Genomic DNA, 15,374 nt, shown 5'->3' with positions numbered 1-15,374 from the left:
ATCACTTCCGCTTCCGACGGGGCCGCTCTAGCCACAGCTTTCAGTGCTCCGCAGCGGCCCGAGTCCTCCAAGGGGTTCCGCCTTGCTGCAGCTGTAGGGGACTAAAGGATGGGAGGGGAAACCCTGCTCGCACGGCGAGGCTTAGCAACCGGCTTGCTTAATAAACTCCTTTTTCCTTATGTTATGAGGTGGGTCCTGCATCCCCAGCAGCGTGGGCAGCGGGCGAGGGAGGGGATTCTGCCCCTCTGCTCCGCTCTGGTGAGACCCCGCTGCAGCCCTGCGTCCAGCTCTGGAGCCCTCGGCAGAGGAAGGACACGGGCCTGTTGGAGCGGGTCCAGAGGAGGCCACAAAAATGATGCGAGGGCTGGAGCAACGCTCCTGCCAGGACTGGCTGAGAGCTGGGGTTGTTCAGCCTGGAGAAGAGAGGGCTGTGGGGAGACCTTACTGCGGCCTTCCAGTGCTTAAAGAGGGACTATAGGAAGGGTCACAGAATGCTTTGGGTTGGAAGGGGCCTTTAGACACCATCTAGTCCAACCCCCCTGCAGTGAGCAGGGACATCTTCAGCTAGATCAGGTTGCTCAGAGCCCTGTCCAACCTGACCTGGAACGTCTCTAGGGATGGGGCCTCCACTACCTCTCTGGGCAACCCATTCCAGTGCCTCACCACCCTCGTTGTAAAAAATGTCTTCCTTATATCCAGTCTAAATCTACCCTCCTTTAGTTTAAAACCATTACCTCTTGTCCTGTCACAAAAGGCCTTGCTAAAGAGATTGCCCCATCCTTCCTATAGTCCCCTTTTGATGCAGCCCAGGATACAGATGGCTTTCTGGGCTGTGAGTGCACATTGTTGGCTCATGTCCAGCTTTTCATCCCCCAGCACCCCCAAGTTCTTCTCTCCGTCCCTTCATCCCCCAGCCTGTATTGACATCAGGGGTTGCCCCGACCCAGGTGCAGGACCTTGTACTTGGCCCTGTTGAACCTCATGAGGTTCTCACAAGCCCACCTTTCTGACTTATCTAGGTCTCTTTGGATGACATCCCATCATGGGATGGGGACAATCCCAAACCATTCTATGATCCACCCCAATGGGGCTGCCCCCAGAGACCGTGGAGGGGACAGACCTCCCGGGGGATGGGGCTGGCTGCCAGTAAGCCAGCTCTCCCAGCTGCACAATGGTGGAGGCTGGCAGGCTGCTGCTCCACCCTGTCCATCAACCCTTGGTGAGGGGCTTCAATGCTTTTTGCCACAGCAGAGGCCCAGTGGTGCCACAGCTCTAAGCAAATCCCACTCCCTTAGTGTGGGCTGCAGTGGGAGCACACAGTCCAATGCTCAGGTTTGGTACCTGTATGCCACCAGTTACATGGAATTGCGCTGGAAAGATGGAAGCTCTGTGAACAGGGGCTGCCTGATTGTGCTCCAGGGCCCCGCAAAAGCAGCATGTGGTTCTTTGGTCCCAGCAGGACCCAGGTTTCTTCCCTTGCTCCCTCCTGCCTCAAGTTTGGGGCGTTCAGCCCCAGCTCAGAGTACCAGCACAGGGGGTGCACGTCCTTAGCACTTAGCCCTGTGGGGACAAGGATGTGTTGAGAAGGGCTGTTTCCAGCTCTAGCAGGTTGTGCTTCTTTCTTCCAGGACCAGAAGGACAAGGATTTCTACAGAGACAAAAGCAGTGATGCCCTTGGGCAGTGCCCTGAACTGTGGCAAACCGCATCCAAATTTCCCTTATGTAAAATGCTCCCTTTATTTTCTAACTGAACAACAGCTTTACCACACATAGCCCAGAAAAGCAGGTGCATTCCCAGAGGCTAACAGGCAGCAGAAAGCAGACACAGGGCTCTGATCTAAGAGCAATTCTGTTCTTTTGAGGAACACATGGAAAAAGTGTACCCAGTCATTCCCCCAGGAAGCCTGGTCTCCATTTTGCTAGCTTGCATCAGACAAGAACCTCAGGCAATTGCTTCAAGAGCGGAGAGGATGAAAAAAAGTAGTCTTTCAAGAGAAGCATTACAAGTGTCCGCTCTTGATAAACAAGTTATTCCTTAAAACAAGCACTGCCGCCTGTTTTCTTTCAGTAAGTGAAACAAAAAAAAAAGCTTTCAGACAGTGGCCTCAGCATTTTGTAACACAAACTCCATGGCATTTGGTCAGTTGTTACAGATAAAGATCAGATCAAGACAGTACAAACCTATCTCTAGGATCTATTTAAGGGTTTATATTAACAGATTTGGAAACCAGCTCACTTAATCTGCAACCAGTCGTATGAACCAAGCTTCAGAGGAGCTAAACTAAATACACTGACACACAGTGTAGGTTCAGAAGATTTATTTTCAGTCCTTAAAGTAGACTGGTGCTGCTTTTGCTCATAATTTTTTCCTCTCCATTACAGTTTTGGTTTTCATGCAAACAGTAGTGAGAATGTTTTATTTTTTATTTGAAAGTGCAGCCTTTGGCAGGAACAATCAGCCTAGTAGAGTTAATCATCCGTATCTCCCTTAAAAAAATTATTTATTAAACCATGATTTTTAAAAAAAAGTTAAAAGCTGCCAAGAACATTTAAGAAAAGAGTAGGGAAAGGGCAAAGAGCAAACATCTGGATTCCAGAAATTGTGTAGAGAGCAAGAATCACCGCAGTAACCAGAGTGTGGATAGCACAGTCCCAGCTACATCTGGATCCCAGCTCATACTCCACGTTTACAGCCATTCTTATTTTGCCGACTTGAGGGGTTATTCATCAGGGGAATGTACCCAATAGCCCCAGGGGACCAAGCTGAAAGACATACAGGGAGGTCTGCAAAAATCAGAGGGACAGAGCAGTTGCATGACGACAGATCCTCATCTGCAACTGGTCTGGCAGGGCTCACAGTTTAGTCACCCAGCTTCCTTTCACCTGAAGGTTCAGCTTCCCCTAGGCCTTCCTGAGGGACTGCAAAGGCGTAACAGCAGGCTTGTTTCTACACTCGATGGACAGGACAGACAACCGCCCGTTCAGAGGTTATGTTTCTGATCGGATCCAAGTGGAGATTTATCAGGAAGGGGGCCCCTAAGGTAGCTTTAATCATCCTCAGTTGCAGCGGCTGGTGTTGGACCCACGGAGATCTGACTGCAGAATGAACCCACAGCACGGAGAGGAGCTGTCCCTGCGGTCAGCCATGCCCACCTCCAAGCTTAAAGGCCCTGCAGACAGACCTCTGGTCCATGCGCCTTCCCACACTCATCTAGCACGCGACTAGGCCACGGAGGCAGGAGCCTGACTTGTGACTGGTGAGGTCGGGAGGGGGAGAACTAGTCCAAAGTCAGAAATTGTAGGATGGAGCAGAAAAGGCACTTATTTCTTTACACCCATGAAGCTGCTGACATGGGGCTTTGCCAGAGAAGCTCTCAACGTCTGGCAGCGAGGCCCTTTAGGAACCTGTTGTGACAAGCACAGGTCTGAATCCATACGCTGGAAGGAAAGTAGCTCCTCGTCTGAGAAACGCAGGAAGGGCAGCGGAAAGGGTAAGATCACAGGAATTTTTTTTTTTTTTTTTGGTCTCACATTACACTTGGTGCTACAGCTTCTGTCTAACAAATCATGTTGGCTAAGGGATGCAGCAGAAAGATGCGAGCTGGGGGTCTCCAGCTTCCCTTGCTGTTCCTCTAAGGCAGGTTAGTTGAAAACTAGGACTGTCCACAGGAAAGAGTAACAAAGCACAGGTAACCTCTGTTACAGACCAGCAAAGCAAACAGTGCCAATTTTTCGGCCTGTCCTCTTCAAGGGAGGCTGGCTATGTCTCTCTCTGGAGGCGGACCAGAAGGTTTTGGGTTGCTTTCATTGGCTTTTCCTTCAAACATCATGACCCTGCAAAACACAACAGATAATACCAATGAAAAAAACAGGTGCATCTTTACCCATCATTTGGGGTGGGATTATCTTATCTGCTGAAAAATAGCATCTGCCTTCTATGCAAAGGACATCTGATAATCAACAGAGGAGGGAAAGACAACAGAGGGCAGTGCTGGCAGGCTGCTTTGCTTTTCCAGCAGCTTCCAGGAGTGAGTTCCCAAAGCCTCTGCTGGTTTTCCTCTCAGAGCTGAGAGGATTAGCACGTTTTATTTAGCCAGTCACTTCCGAAATTCCCATGGCACACACTGCATGCCAAGTGCTTCTGATGCGTAAAAGCAAATACCATCGTTGGCCCACCTTGTACATAACCACACAGCAGAACATTCAAAAGCCAACAGTGAGCAAAGCAACAGCAATTACAGCCAGGAAAGAGGCCAGAGACAAGGAGCAAGGCACCGGCTAGAAGAATTCCAAGCATTTTGCAACCACTAGCACCATCTTCCTCCCTGAGGACTGCAGCTACGCTGGGAATGCCAGCTGCCACGCTGGATCAAAGGACTGCACTGCTCTTGGGACAAGTTTTACATTTCTGCTCCTGCTCTGAAGAGTCCAACAGACAATGGGGAATCTGTTAGCAAAAGAAGGGACCCACCCATCTCTCAAAGCTGCTGCAGTTGGGAGGAATAACGAAAGATACCGGACAGGCTGCAGGCTCAGCCTGCTTCCATGAAGAAAGGAGGAGCAGGGCTGTCAGAAGTCTGTGCATGCTTGGAAGAGGAGCATCCCAATGCGCAGACACAAGGCGCTCACAGGGGAGAGGAAAGACTCATTGCCAGCAAGCACGTACTGGCTTAGAGGAACCATGTGGGAGATGGGAGCAAGATCCTTCCTCTCAACCTTGCCTTGAAAGCTGGCTGCGTTTCTAAAGCTGCCTTCAGAAAGGGGCAAGGGGGATGGAGAGGAGCAGCTCCTATTCATGATGGTTACCGACACAAAAGCAGGGCCAGCCTCTGTGGCTGTGAAAGGAAAAGCCAGGCTTCAATGGGGTGGAGATGGAGCCAAGCAAGTGTTCGGAAGTGATTTGTTTTAGCAGGACTTTCAGAGCCCTGTCAAGAGGGCAGAGGGGGCCGTGGGAGGCTACTGCTGGCAGCCTGTACCACTGAAAACCTCTTCCAGTGCAAGCCAGCTGTTTAAAGCATGTGTCCTGTCTCCATCTACTGCCCATCTCTCCAAAATCAGGCAGAGAGGGAGCATCCTGTGGGAAATAGGAGCCAGCATGGCTGGTGTTGGCAGGACCATCGTTCACTACTCAAGGCCTGCCATCATTCACAACGGAAGCCTGCACCCCCAAAGCCAGCAGGGGCCACAGGGAAGAGACGGGAAGAAGTCCTGCAGCACTGAGTGCCTGCACACCCTTGGGAAAAGGGAAGAATCACTCCACACAGAGCACGTAGGAGGAAGCCTGTGCTAACACACAGCAGGCAGTTCTGCTGTGAGCACTTGCCACTGCTTAGCACAGACATGGGCTTTTACATCCTCTCATGTCTTTCTGCAAACACCTCCTTCACAGGGGTCCTCGTCTGCCCTCCACAAACACCAGGCGTGCACAGCTCCACCTCCACCATGCAGGACAGCTTCTGCTTCCCAGCCCCACAGCGTGCCTGCTCAGGTCCTGCATCTCCCCCACCCCCTCCCAGGGACACTCACAGTTTAAGCACAGCAGAGCGTTTCCCAAGCATCACGTTGACAAAGTCCTGGTACGAGATGGTCTCGCTAACCCCTCCAGTCACCTCAGAGATCATCTTCTTCAGTTCTAGGTGGGTCTTCGGTGCCCCCATCTTCTCCATCATCCTTTTAACAGACATCAAATCTGCAAGAGCAAGGCAATCGGTGCTCTCAGGAGGTGACCACACTGAGCACAGAGCAACCCCAGGGATACCCACCTCAGAGCATCTCACCTGTGGACTCCAAGGCTGACAGCACTAAGCTGTTGCTGAAAGCCAAGAGAAGCCTTCCATTACAGCCCGCTGCTGTACTGCCCAGTACAGAGCATCACTTCCCATTTGTGCAGCTCAAGATAAAAGCACCACACATGCAGAAGAGGAACAACCCTCCAAGTGCTCCAGAGACACGTGGGGACACTGCTCTCTAGCTCAGAGTATTGTGCCAAAAATTACAAGGACAGGGAGGAGGGAAGCAACGCTGGGGTTAAAGCCGGACACAAACAGGCCGTGGGGAGCGGGTGCCCATCGCCACAGGCCATTTCCTTCCATTGCTCTGTTGCCCACTGAGACCTGCGGGGCCCCTTCCCTCCCGGAAACGGCAGCGCAGCCCTGAGTCAGGCCTCCTCCAGCTCCCCGCAGGCTTTACTTCAGCTTGAGGGCTGGTGGAGGAGGGGAACAAGGCAGCAGCCTCCTGGAAGGGCACAGCGTGAAAGTGATTACACTACAGTGTCAGTTCCAGGCCTGCAGAAGGCTGGGTCTTTACATAACTCATGCTTTCTGAGCCCAAACCAGGGCTGCTCAGCTGTGCCAGACTCACACTCAAATCCCCTGCTTCCCTCCACTCCCCTCCCAGCAAAGCAAAGAGCTTCTCTGCACTGGAAGTGCTTACGGTTTTATAGAGCTTCTGCCTCAAGCCACGCAAAACCCAGGATTGTCCAAGCCCTGCAGCTTCCCAGCTCTGGAAATACTGAGTATTGAGAAGGCCGCCTCGGTGGAAAAACAGGGAGAAGAAAAAAAGGCATTCAGAGCAGAAAGAAGTGGAGGAGCTAAGCAGAGACTCAGGAAGAAAACAGGACTGAGAAGAGCTTAGATCTTGAAGCAGGTGAGGAGACACTGAGGAAGCTGAGACGCAGGGGCTGGAGATCCAAGGAAGACCCTGGCTGGTTATCATGATCCAAGCAAGGCTGGACACAGGAAAAGCCCACGTTTTCCTCCTCAGCAACCTGAGTGCAGAGGGAAGCAGCAGATATAGCAGCACACACCACCTCAGCAGGCTGTTGCTCTTCCAGCCCAGCACCAGCATCCCTCAGAGTCACTCACCAATCTCGCCTTGGTTGTTCAGGTCAAACTCCATGTACTTCTCTGGAAGAGACACAGAAGGAAGTTATCAGGGTGCTAGAGCAGGGGGTATGCAGGGCTTTGGAGCACTGCCTGCTTAGACCAACAAAATAAAAGATTCGGGGATAAGATTGATATACTGCTGAATGCAAACAGTTCAGGGAGGGAGATCATCTCAAGACCTGGTTTTAGCACACTCATCTCAATTCCAGGGCTCTACAGTTAAGTGCTCTTTAATTGTGGCTGCTTTTCATTTAAGCTGAAGGAAAACACTGGCATGAGAACAAGGTACCAGCTAGCCATGAGTAGTGTTAAAAGGTTTCCAGCCAGAAAAACAAAGCTCTGGAACAGCCTCCCAGAAGGAGTAGCAAGGAAAACAAAACCCTTGAGCACTCCCAAAATGAAGCTTGATCGGATTAGGAGGGGGATTAAATGACATAGTCGCCTCCAATAGCAAGAGACAGACTCTGCAGTCCTTCCAACGCTGTGCTGCATTCCCAGAGCAGCACCTGCCAGCAGAGATGCTCAAAGACCACATCAAGAGGTTGAAGCCAAGAACATGCCTAGGAGCAGTTATGCTGGAGCAGGCTGTTTGCCCTTCCAGCCTGCTGTCAAACATTGCTGAACTGGACTACTCCAGCATCCTCAGAGAAAGGCAAAGCCCGCTCAAGAAGGTCTGGTTGGCTTAGCAGGACAAAAAGATGGCATGTTGTAACAGACAGAGCACTGATTTAAGTCAGAAAATCAAGATTTCAGTCCTGTGCTCCCTCTGACCTTCAGAGCAGCACACCTGTGCTTCCAACCCTGCCATCACCACCTTGCTAGCTGTTCCCTATTTAGACTTTAAGCTCTTCAGGCAAGGATTTGTGTGTCTTACAGACCATATAGCTCCTAGCACTGCAGGGGGCCCCCCATCATCTCAGTTCTGCTAAATGAGAAGAGCAAGATGCCTGCTGCCACCATACATCCACACTGAGCTGGAAAAAATCTCCGCTTGCCCTGCAGTTAGCACTCACTCCCCAGAACAGCCTCAAAGGACTTAAGTGAGAGCTCCCGGGCTGCTCCTTTCCCCCAAGGGAAAAGACCTTTTGCCTCTGCTCCAGGGACACCAGCAAGCAGATGAGCATGAACAGAAAAGTGGCAGGCTAATTTAAGGAGCCAAAGGGAAGAGTGGATATTTCACACATTGGAGCCTTCCCAAGACCTGCACTTCTGAAGGACAGTGCTGGGTTAACTGGACTGATGGGCAGCGGCAGGCCAGGAGGCAGAGGAACAGCTTGGCAGGCCTTCACCTGGGTCTCAGCTGGTGGATTACTACTGTCACAAACTGACCAGGACAGACCTACAAGAGTACCATGTGCAAGCTGAAGCTGTTCATGCTTCAGTCAGGAATAAATGTCTCCCTTCAAGCTTTAAGCAACCAGTCCTAGGTGAAAGTAGGGCTGTCACACATGTGCTTAAGGGCCAAAGCGATGCTTGATGTGGAACTGGCTCTCTCCACACTCTGTCCCACCATGATGACCTGGTACAAATGAAATGCCGCCTCCTTGGGCGGGGGTCAGGCACCCCAGCATGTGCTCGGGGACACAAACCCTGCTCTGCTGTGTCTGTGCCCAGCACGTGTTTTCTTTTCTTCTCAGCTGATGCTCAGCCAAACATGCAGAGAACAGAGGCAGCTTTACATCATCGTGCTCTGAGCCTCAGCTCGCACATTCGTCTTTCCCTCCCATCCCAGCTGCAGGGATTTGGTGGGGCAAAACCATGCATGGTCCCTCCCCTCACAAATGCACTTACACAAACACTGCATGGGGACTCCCCAGGCCTGGCTGGGGAGGGCAGCGGGAAGGACAGCAGAAGAGAAACACTCCCACCACCATCACACAATGAGTCGATTGTTGGAGGAGCCGGAGGAGGCGTTGGAGAGCGGGACAGGCCACGGAGACAAACTCATGAGGCAGCAGGGGGAGATGCCAAGGGCTCTTGTTACAGGGAATTCTGTGCCTGTGACCTGCAGTTGCAGTGTTTGAAGAGCCCCAATTGTGATGGGAAAAATAATGCAGGGCTGCAGCCAAAAGCCAAAGCCATACAAAAGGCAACAGAAAAAAAACCAGGGAGCACAGGAGGCTCCTCTGTCCGCAGCAGGGTAAAGGATCACAAAAACCTAGCCAGATTCTTCCATGCAGGATTACAAAGCCAGAACTCAAAGGAAAATAGCAGACAACACCTGAAATGGAAGCAAGGTCAGGCTTTATTTGGTTAGAGCCAGGCTGAGGACAAACCTTGAGAGCGCTGTGACACAGAAGGCATGTTTTCTCAACTGCCTTCAGCCACTGCTTAGAAAGAAAGCATATGTACCTAGAACAGCTCTGCCAAATCTTGTCCTGTAACCACTTCAGGGACAAGCTGCAGAGGACCCCAGGGTTTTTCTCTATCCCCCATCCCAGCAAACAGCCCCAGGTCTACTGACCCTCTGGAGTCAGACGGGCTTTGGCCAGGACTAGAGACACATTACTGCTGTTGCTTGTGGTACCAAGGGGTTCAGGAACAACCAGATCAGACTGAAGAAACTTTTGGGTAGAGAAAGACCCCAACTCCTTCAGGAAGCAACTGAGACCTCTGCTCTGCAGGAAGAGGTCTTCCTACTCACTGGAAAAAAAAAAAAAGTCCAGCTTCTGCAGCATCCATTGTACCAGCTAGCTTGTCTAGGTACCTAGACAGAAACGGTCCTCCATTGCTGCTCCCCGGGGCTTTGCCCAGGCAGCAGGTTTTGCAGTAATAGCAGCTGCCAGGGAGGATGTCTGCAGGGTGACAAGTCCCAGCCCTGCAAGTGGGGAAGCACAAAGGCTCATGTGGGAAAACCACCTTTCCAGGGGGTTTCACTGAGTCCCACAAGCAAGGGGGAGGCATCCATCCCAGCTCAGTCACTTGTATTTAGCAGAGAATCTCAGGCTAGTAAGATCCAAGTGCTGAGAAAAATAATCTACTCAGAGCAAATAGACTGAAACAGGACACGGAAACCCTCCAGTTCTCACCTTTGAACACTGCCAACTTCTCCTCCAGATCTTCTTCATCACTGAACTTTGGGTCACAGAGAAATTCCTAAAACAGGAAAAAAAAGAGTACCCCCAAGGTTAAAGATACAAAGCAATACACACTAGGGGGCACATACAAATGCAGCATTACCCAGAAGACTATGCAATTCCCAGAGAGCCACATCTGAGCAATAGTGCCAGGAGGCTTGAAAATATGTTGAATCCCTCCACACCTTGTCATTAACATTCCAGTGCAAGGGGAATGCCTCTGGTGTCTCAGATTTCCCACCAACAGCTTGAGGGAGGACTGGACCCCATGTGCCTTTGGAATAGCTGCATGAAGCCCCTCTTGCTCACCCAAGGTTTCAGCTCCCCATATCTCTGCTTGAGCACGCACAGCACATGGATCGGGCACTTGTTCCCAGCAAGGGATCCTATTCCTTACAAAAAAAGCACTCCGATATCAGAGATTTTGAACTCTTGGATAAACTGAGGGCTAACAAATGTGACAGGCAAAGTTTGTGGAACATCACACACCCAAGAGATGGCAGGTATTTGGGGGTAAGGAACAGGCTCTCACTCAAACTGCCTATCCATTTTTCCCCCTACCCTGCTCAGGCTGGAGAGGAAATCCTGGGTCTGTTCTAATCACTTGTCCCTAGCCCCAACTCAAAAACCTTCAGGCACCCAAGAGAACAGACCACAACTTGCACAGCCGGCTCCACTGCTATGCCCTGCCAGCAACCCCCCCGCCCCACAGCTGTGAGAGGCAGGGTCTTGCTCCTGTCTCTACCCTCCCACACCCCCTTGCTCCAGTGAGCCCAGCACAGCTTAATGACTCGATCTGTGTTCAACAACAGCACTGCATTCTTCAGTGCAGAAATCATTAACATCTGCACATCTTATGCACTGCCTGTCCAGGATAAAACCCCTCCAGGGGTTGGAGTGAATGGAGGGCTGAGGTTGTTCCCTGCTCTGGGCATGTGTTCCTCACCACTGTTATCCATGCTCCCAGGGAGTGCAGGAGCAGGTCCCCAAGAGACTAGGATCTCTGGCACTGGTAGTACTGGGGCAGCATCATTTGTGATTAATGAGACCACCATCACCCCCAAAGAAGCCCCATCTGCAGCCACTAGGGCATCAGGACTGCAGGAGGTCCACACAATCCAAATGCCCTCCAGGCTCCAGAGCACATTCTAATTTCTTCCAGAAGGAAGGTTGAAACCAGCTCTCGCCAGGTGCTATGAACTGGGCCAGTCTGGCTGCTGGGCCAGCTCTGGCAGCACTGTGCCCCAAGCCGATGCCTGTTCCTGCTGACACGGAGCCAGCCCTCAGCCTTCCGTGCTCCCTCGCTGCCTGCCACCCTAACCCTGCAGCCCGTGTCCGGGCCCCTCCAACCCACGCGCCCAGAGACGCTCCCTCCTTCCTCACTGGGACAGGGGTCTGGACCTGCCCGGGGAGCCCAAATGCCTCAAACCTTCACTGCCATTTAGCCACCACTTTGGTGAGTCCTTTACGTGCAGCTAAACTAAGGTTTAGTAGGAAGCCCACTAGAACAGAAGCAACTGCCGTCCCCTCCTCCCATCTCACAGACACCAGATGGGACACCAGAGACCATCCCTACTAAACCAGCGTGACACACACTTCCCTTATCACCATGGACACCAACTCAAATCGAGAGCTGTGGTGAAAAGCAATGTTCCCAGTTCCTTCTTTTGCTCTCCTTCGCCAACTTGATTTTATTTATTTCAGTTATTGCTACCCAGGGGTATCATTTGCCAGCCCAACACAAAGGGCCCAATTCAGCTCTGAGACCTGGGCTCAGCCAGCAGCAGAAGTCACCAGGGAGCAGAGTTGTGTTACCTATCGCCATTGCTACTGAACAGCCTCTGTAGAAGTAACTTGCCAAACATCACTCAGAACCCAAACAGGGCCAGAGCATCTCCTGGCCGCCAGGTCACAGCTTCATTCCTGCCCCACAGGAGCAGCAGACAGTTTGCACCTACCAGCAGGGCAGGGGACATGAGAGCAGAGCGTGGTATTTCTCCAAGAGCAACAAGCAGCACAGAAAGGGTGAAGCCTGAAGGGAATGCTACATCCATATGGGATGGCTGAAGGACATGCGCCCAGAGGTCCAACAGCCCCTGGCAGCATGGTATGAGAGCAGGATGGGTGACACTGAGCACACCCCTAGGACCCAGTCCCCTTGCATCTCAACTGGAGGGGGACTGGACAGCCCACCAGCGTCACAGCTCTGCTCCAGACCGGAGGAAGCAACAGGAGAGCACATTTCAAAGGCATTCCACCCTCCACATTGTATGCAAGCCAGGCTTTGACTGTGATAAGGCAAACACTCACAATAGCACACAGGAATTTAGACCCCAGTGACTCAGACTCAACCCTGAGTGGCTGAAGTTCCTCCTAGGGCCCTTTGCTAAAGCTCCCATTTTAAGGGGCATGTTCTATTAATAATAACTGCTTAAAAATAAGCCCCAGCCCCTGCCCTGGACAGCCTTTCTTGGGCAGAGAGACTTTTCTAAGCCAATAAATTCAACCAGGCAAGCCCCAGCTACCTTCAAGACAACCTGAGCAAAGCCAGATCCTTCCTCACTCCTCAGAAAGGTGGCTCCAACTGGCAGGCCAAGCTCTCACTGGGCTGTTTAAGTGCTCAACATCAGCTGCCCTGCCTGCTGCGGCTGGGAAGGGGCTGAGGGCTGCTCGTGCGTGCACTGGATGGGAGAAGCAGGCACCTGCTCTCTGGCAGGCTGAATTCCTTCCCCGCAGCCCAGCGTATTAGAGGGTAAAACTAGGTTGAAACTAATCTGTGCTGGATTAGACTTGCCACCTTGATGCACGAGGCTGAACAATGTGATTGCCATTCCCCAGGAAGAGGAGAACGGCCAAAAGGGCATCCCAGAGGAGCATTGCAGGCTGGAAAAGAGAATTCAATACTGGGACTCAGCTGTCCTTCAGCAGCATATGTGCACTCAGGACATAGCCTGCCAAAGACCCTTAACCCAGTGAGAGCTCCAGGGTAGAAACCAGCCAGGAAAACAGGGCTGGGAGGGAATTAAGTGTTAGAATGAGACAATGAGATTAAGCCTGATGGGAATTCGGCCTGATTGCTCCTAATAAAACCTCTCTACTGGTTTGCAGACCTAGCGCTCTTCAGACCTTGGGAAACCCCTTCCCTGGCTCCAGCCACATTGTCAGCCCAGGTTTACATATCAGCTCAGTGTCAGAGGGATGTATGAGTCGCTTTGCTGCATGTCTGCTCACCGCAAACTCCCTCACCTCCACCACACAGAGCTGGCAGAGCCAGCAAAGCACAACAGCATCGGGTTTGCTGACCGGAGCTGCTACAACACGATGGCTGCTCAGGATCTGTGGGCAGCTGCTACCTGGGCTATCTGCAGCTTGATTTCTAACTGCTCAAACCCCTCCTCCTAGCACTGAGCCACCACACAGGGCAGCAAGGACACAAACAAACAGCTCCCACCACTATCAGCGGGAAGTTATGTGGCTTGTTTAATTTTTGTCATCGCAACCTCAACCAGAGAAAAAACCTGCCAGAAGAGATGGCTGCTTCGGGGAGAAACAGAAGCCTGTCCCCTGCGTGGGAGGGAGAACCCCCAACTCTGGGGCATGGCAGTGGCACACCAGCAGTGTCCCAGGAAGCACAGCTTCCCAGACTCAGTCCTAGAGCTCCTACCAGCTGAAGAATCACATATCCACCTTGTGCCTGAGTGATACTGGAGGACTGCTCTGAAGCAGCAGAAATTGCAGCAATAAGTACAACACACTCCCTTCCTTCCCTCTCTGTTCCAACCCAAGGGTCAACATCACCTTGGCTATAGGGGACACATTAGACCAACCTACATGCCTCCCCGGCACAGGGCATGTAGTGCCTGCCTTCCAAGAGCAGGTTTCAAAGCCTCCTTTTTAGCCAAGTGCTCTTATTCTACACTTTATGCCACAGCACCTTTTTTTCGACTCTTATTCCATAGCACCTCCCAGTTTCTAATCACATAATTCCCCACCTCCAGTGGCCTACATAAACTTCACCTCTGCTGTCTCACCCCTGCCTGGAAGAACACATTGGCACCTCTCAATGCGCGGGCAAGGCAAGCCCACCGTCTCCTCCAGGCTCTCATCTTGTGCAGCTCTAATTTCTCCACCTGTAACACCAAGGGACCACCGAGCCCACCTAGAAATGACCCTGGAAGTCCCATCATTAATTGTTTCAAGGTTAAAACCTTCTTTCTACACTCGGAACCGCTCTTGGCTGGGAGAGATGCCAACAGAGCTGCCTGCACAGGCCATGCCAAGCAAGGGACGGGGGGCAAGCCCGAAGCTCCGGGAAGGGGACCTTGCCTGAACCCAGCACGAAGGGCACGCAGCGCAGCACACTTTGCGCTAATCCAGGAGCTGCCATTCCCCCTGCCCAAGGCTTGTGAGGGGGCTCCCTGTTCACCCTCTAAAATTAAAAACTACAAAAACTAAGTCAGATCTTCTGAGCAGCAGGAACTCTTCGCTGGGAGGAGAGATTGAAGGGTTTGATACAGCGGAGGGGTGATTGAAGTCCTCTGGGAGAACAATAGCTCCTATTCTTGCTGGAGCACGTTCCCCAAGGGGCTTCCATGCAGCCGGGCGCTGAGCATCCACCGGCACACGGCGGCCCCCTCGGACCGGGCTGCGGGGGGCTGGAGGGGGGAGAGCCGCCTGCGAGGGCAGAGGGGATGGAGAGCAACCCCCACCCCCCCGCCCCACCGCCTAACCCCTGCCGTCCCCCTCCTCTCCCCCGCCCGGCCCCGCCGCAGCCCCCGTCCCGCCCCTGCGAGCCCCCCGCCCGCTCCCCGCAAGGGTCAGGGCGGGTCGTGGGCGACCCCAGCCCCACCTTGTTGATCTCCTCCAGCCGCCCGTCCTGCGGGGCCCGCCGCAGCCCCCCGCCGCTCGGCCGGCGCGGAGCCGCCATCTCGCGGAGCCGCCCCTCGCCCGCCACCGCCTTAAATAGGGGCGGGCAGGGCCGGCCGGGCGGTGCGGGCCCCCCGCCCCCGCCGTTAACCCTTTCCCGCCCCGCCGCCGCCGAACGGGGGGGGGCCGATGGGGTGCAGCCGCTCGGCAGGCTCTTGCTGGAGAACTGCAAAAGTCCCGAGCAAGGTGGGGAAGCAGCGGAGCTCCCGGTGGGCTTCCAGCGGCCGAGCCCCCGACGGGAGGGACGGGACGGGCTCCCTCCAGCGCGCCCCGCCCAGCGGCTGCGGCCCCCGCAGCTCCGGAGGCCCCCCCCCCCCCCGGGGAAGGTGTACCCCCCCGCACCCCCGCCTCGGGGCTCCCCGCTGGAGTTCCGAGCACCGATTCCGGTGGCAGGTTTGCAAGGTGCCCTTTGGGAGCGACTCCGCGGTGTGATAAAGCACCAGCGCTTGCAGGTCGGTGCTGGGTAAGCCCTGGAGCACGGGCAGGA

The 15,374-nt window shown here is 53.3% G+C and overlaps 1 protein-coding gene across 1 annotated transcript; it reads right to left on the bottom strand.

Moving 5' to 3' along the window:
• Nucleotides 1–2,301: 2,301 nt before the first annotated feature.
• On the bottom strand, nucleotides 2,302–14,921 carry AIF1L (allograft inflammatory factor 1 like). The gene is made up of 5 exons (XM_075111879.1): nucleotides 14,811–14,921; nucleotides 9,914–9,980; nucleotides 6,864–6,905; nucleotides 5,527–5,689; nucleotides 2,302–3,834 (listed from the first exon to the last, which is right to left on the bottom strand). Exons 1-5 carry the CDS (start codon nucleotides 14,886–14,888, stop codon nucleotides 3,747–3,749), a joined length of 438 nt encoding a protein of 145 aa, XP_074967980.1. The 5' UTR covers nucleotides 14,889–14,921; the 3' UTR covers nucleotides 2,302–3,746.
• Between the last annotated feature and the right edge of the window lie 453 nt (nucleotides 14,922–15,374).

This window comes from Phalacrocorax aristotelis, chromosome 17 (assembly GCF_949628215.1).
Source record: "Phalacrocorax aristotelis chromosome 17, bGulAri2.1, whole genome shotgun sequence".
NCBI lineage: Eukaryota > Metazoa > Chordata > Aves > Suliformes > Phalacrocoracidae > Phalacrocorax > Phalacrocorax aristotelis.
This window is presented reverse-complemented; position numbering and strand designations above follow the sequence as displayed.

Coding starts and splice junctions, on each gene's coding strand:
- AIF1L (XM_075111879.1), bottom strand. CDS start 14,888: ATGGCGGCTCCGCGCCGGCCGAGCGGCGGGGGGCTGCGGCGGGCCCCG. Junction 5,690..6,863: donor GAACAACCAAGGCGAGATTG/GTGAGTGACTCT, acceptor TTGCTCTTGCAG/ATTTGATGTCTGTTAAAAGG. Junction 3,835..5,526: donor CGCTCTGCTGTGCTTAAACT/GTGAGTGTCCCT, acceptor TGTGTTTTGCAG/GGTCATGATGTTTGAAGGAA.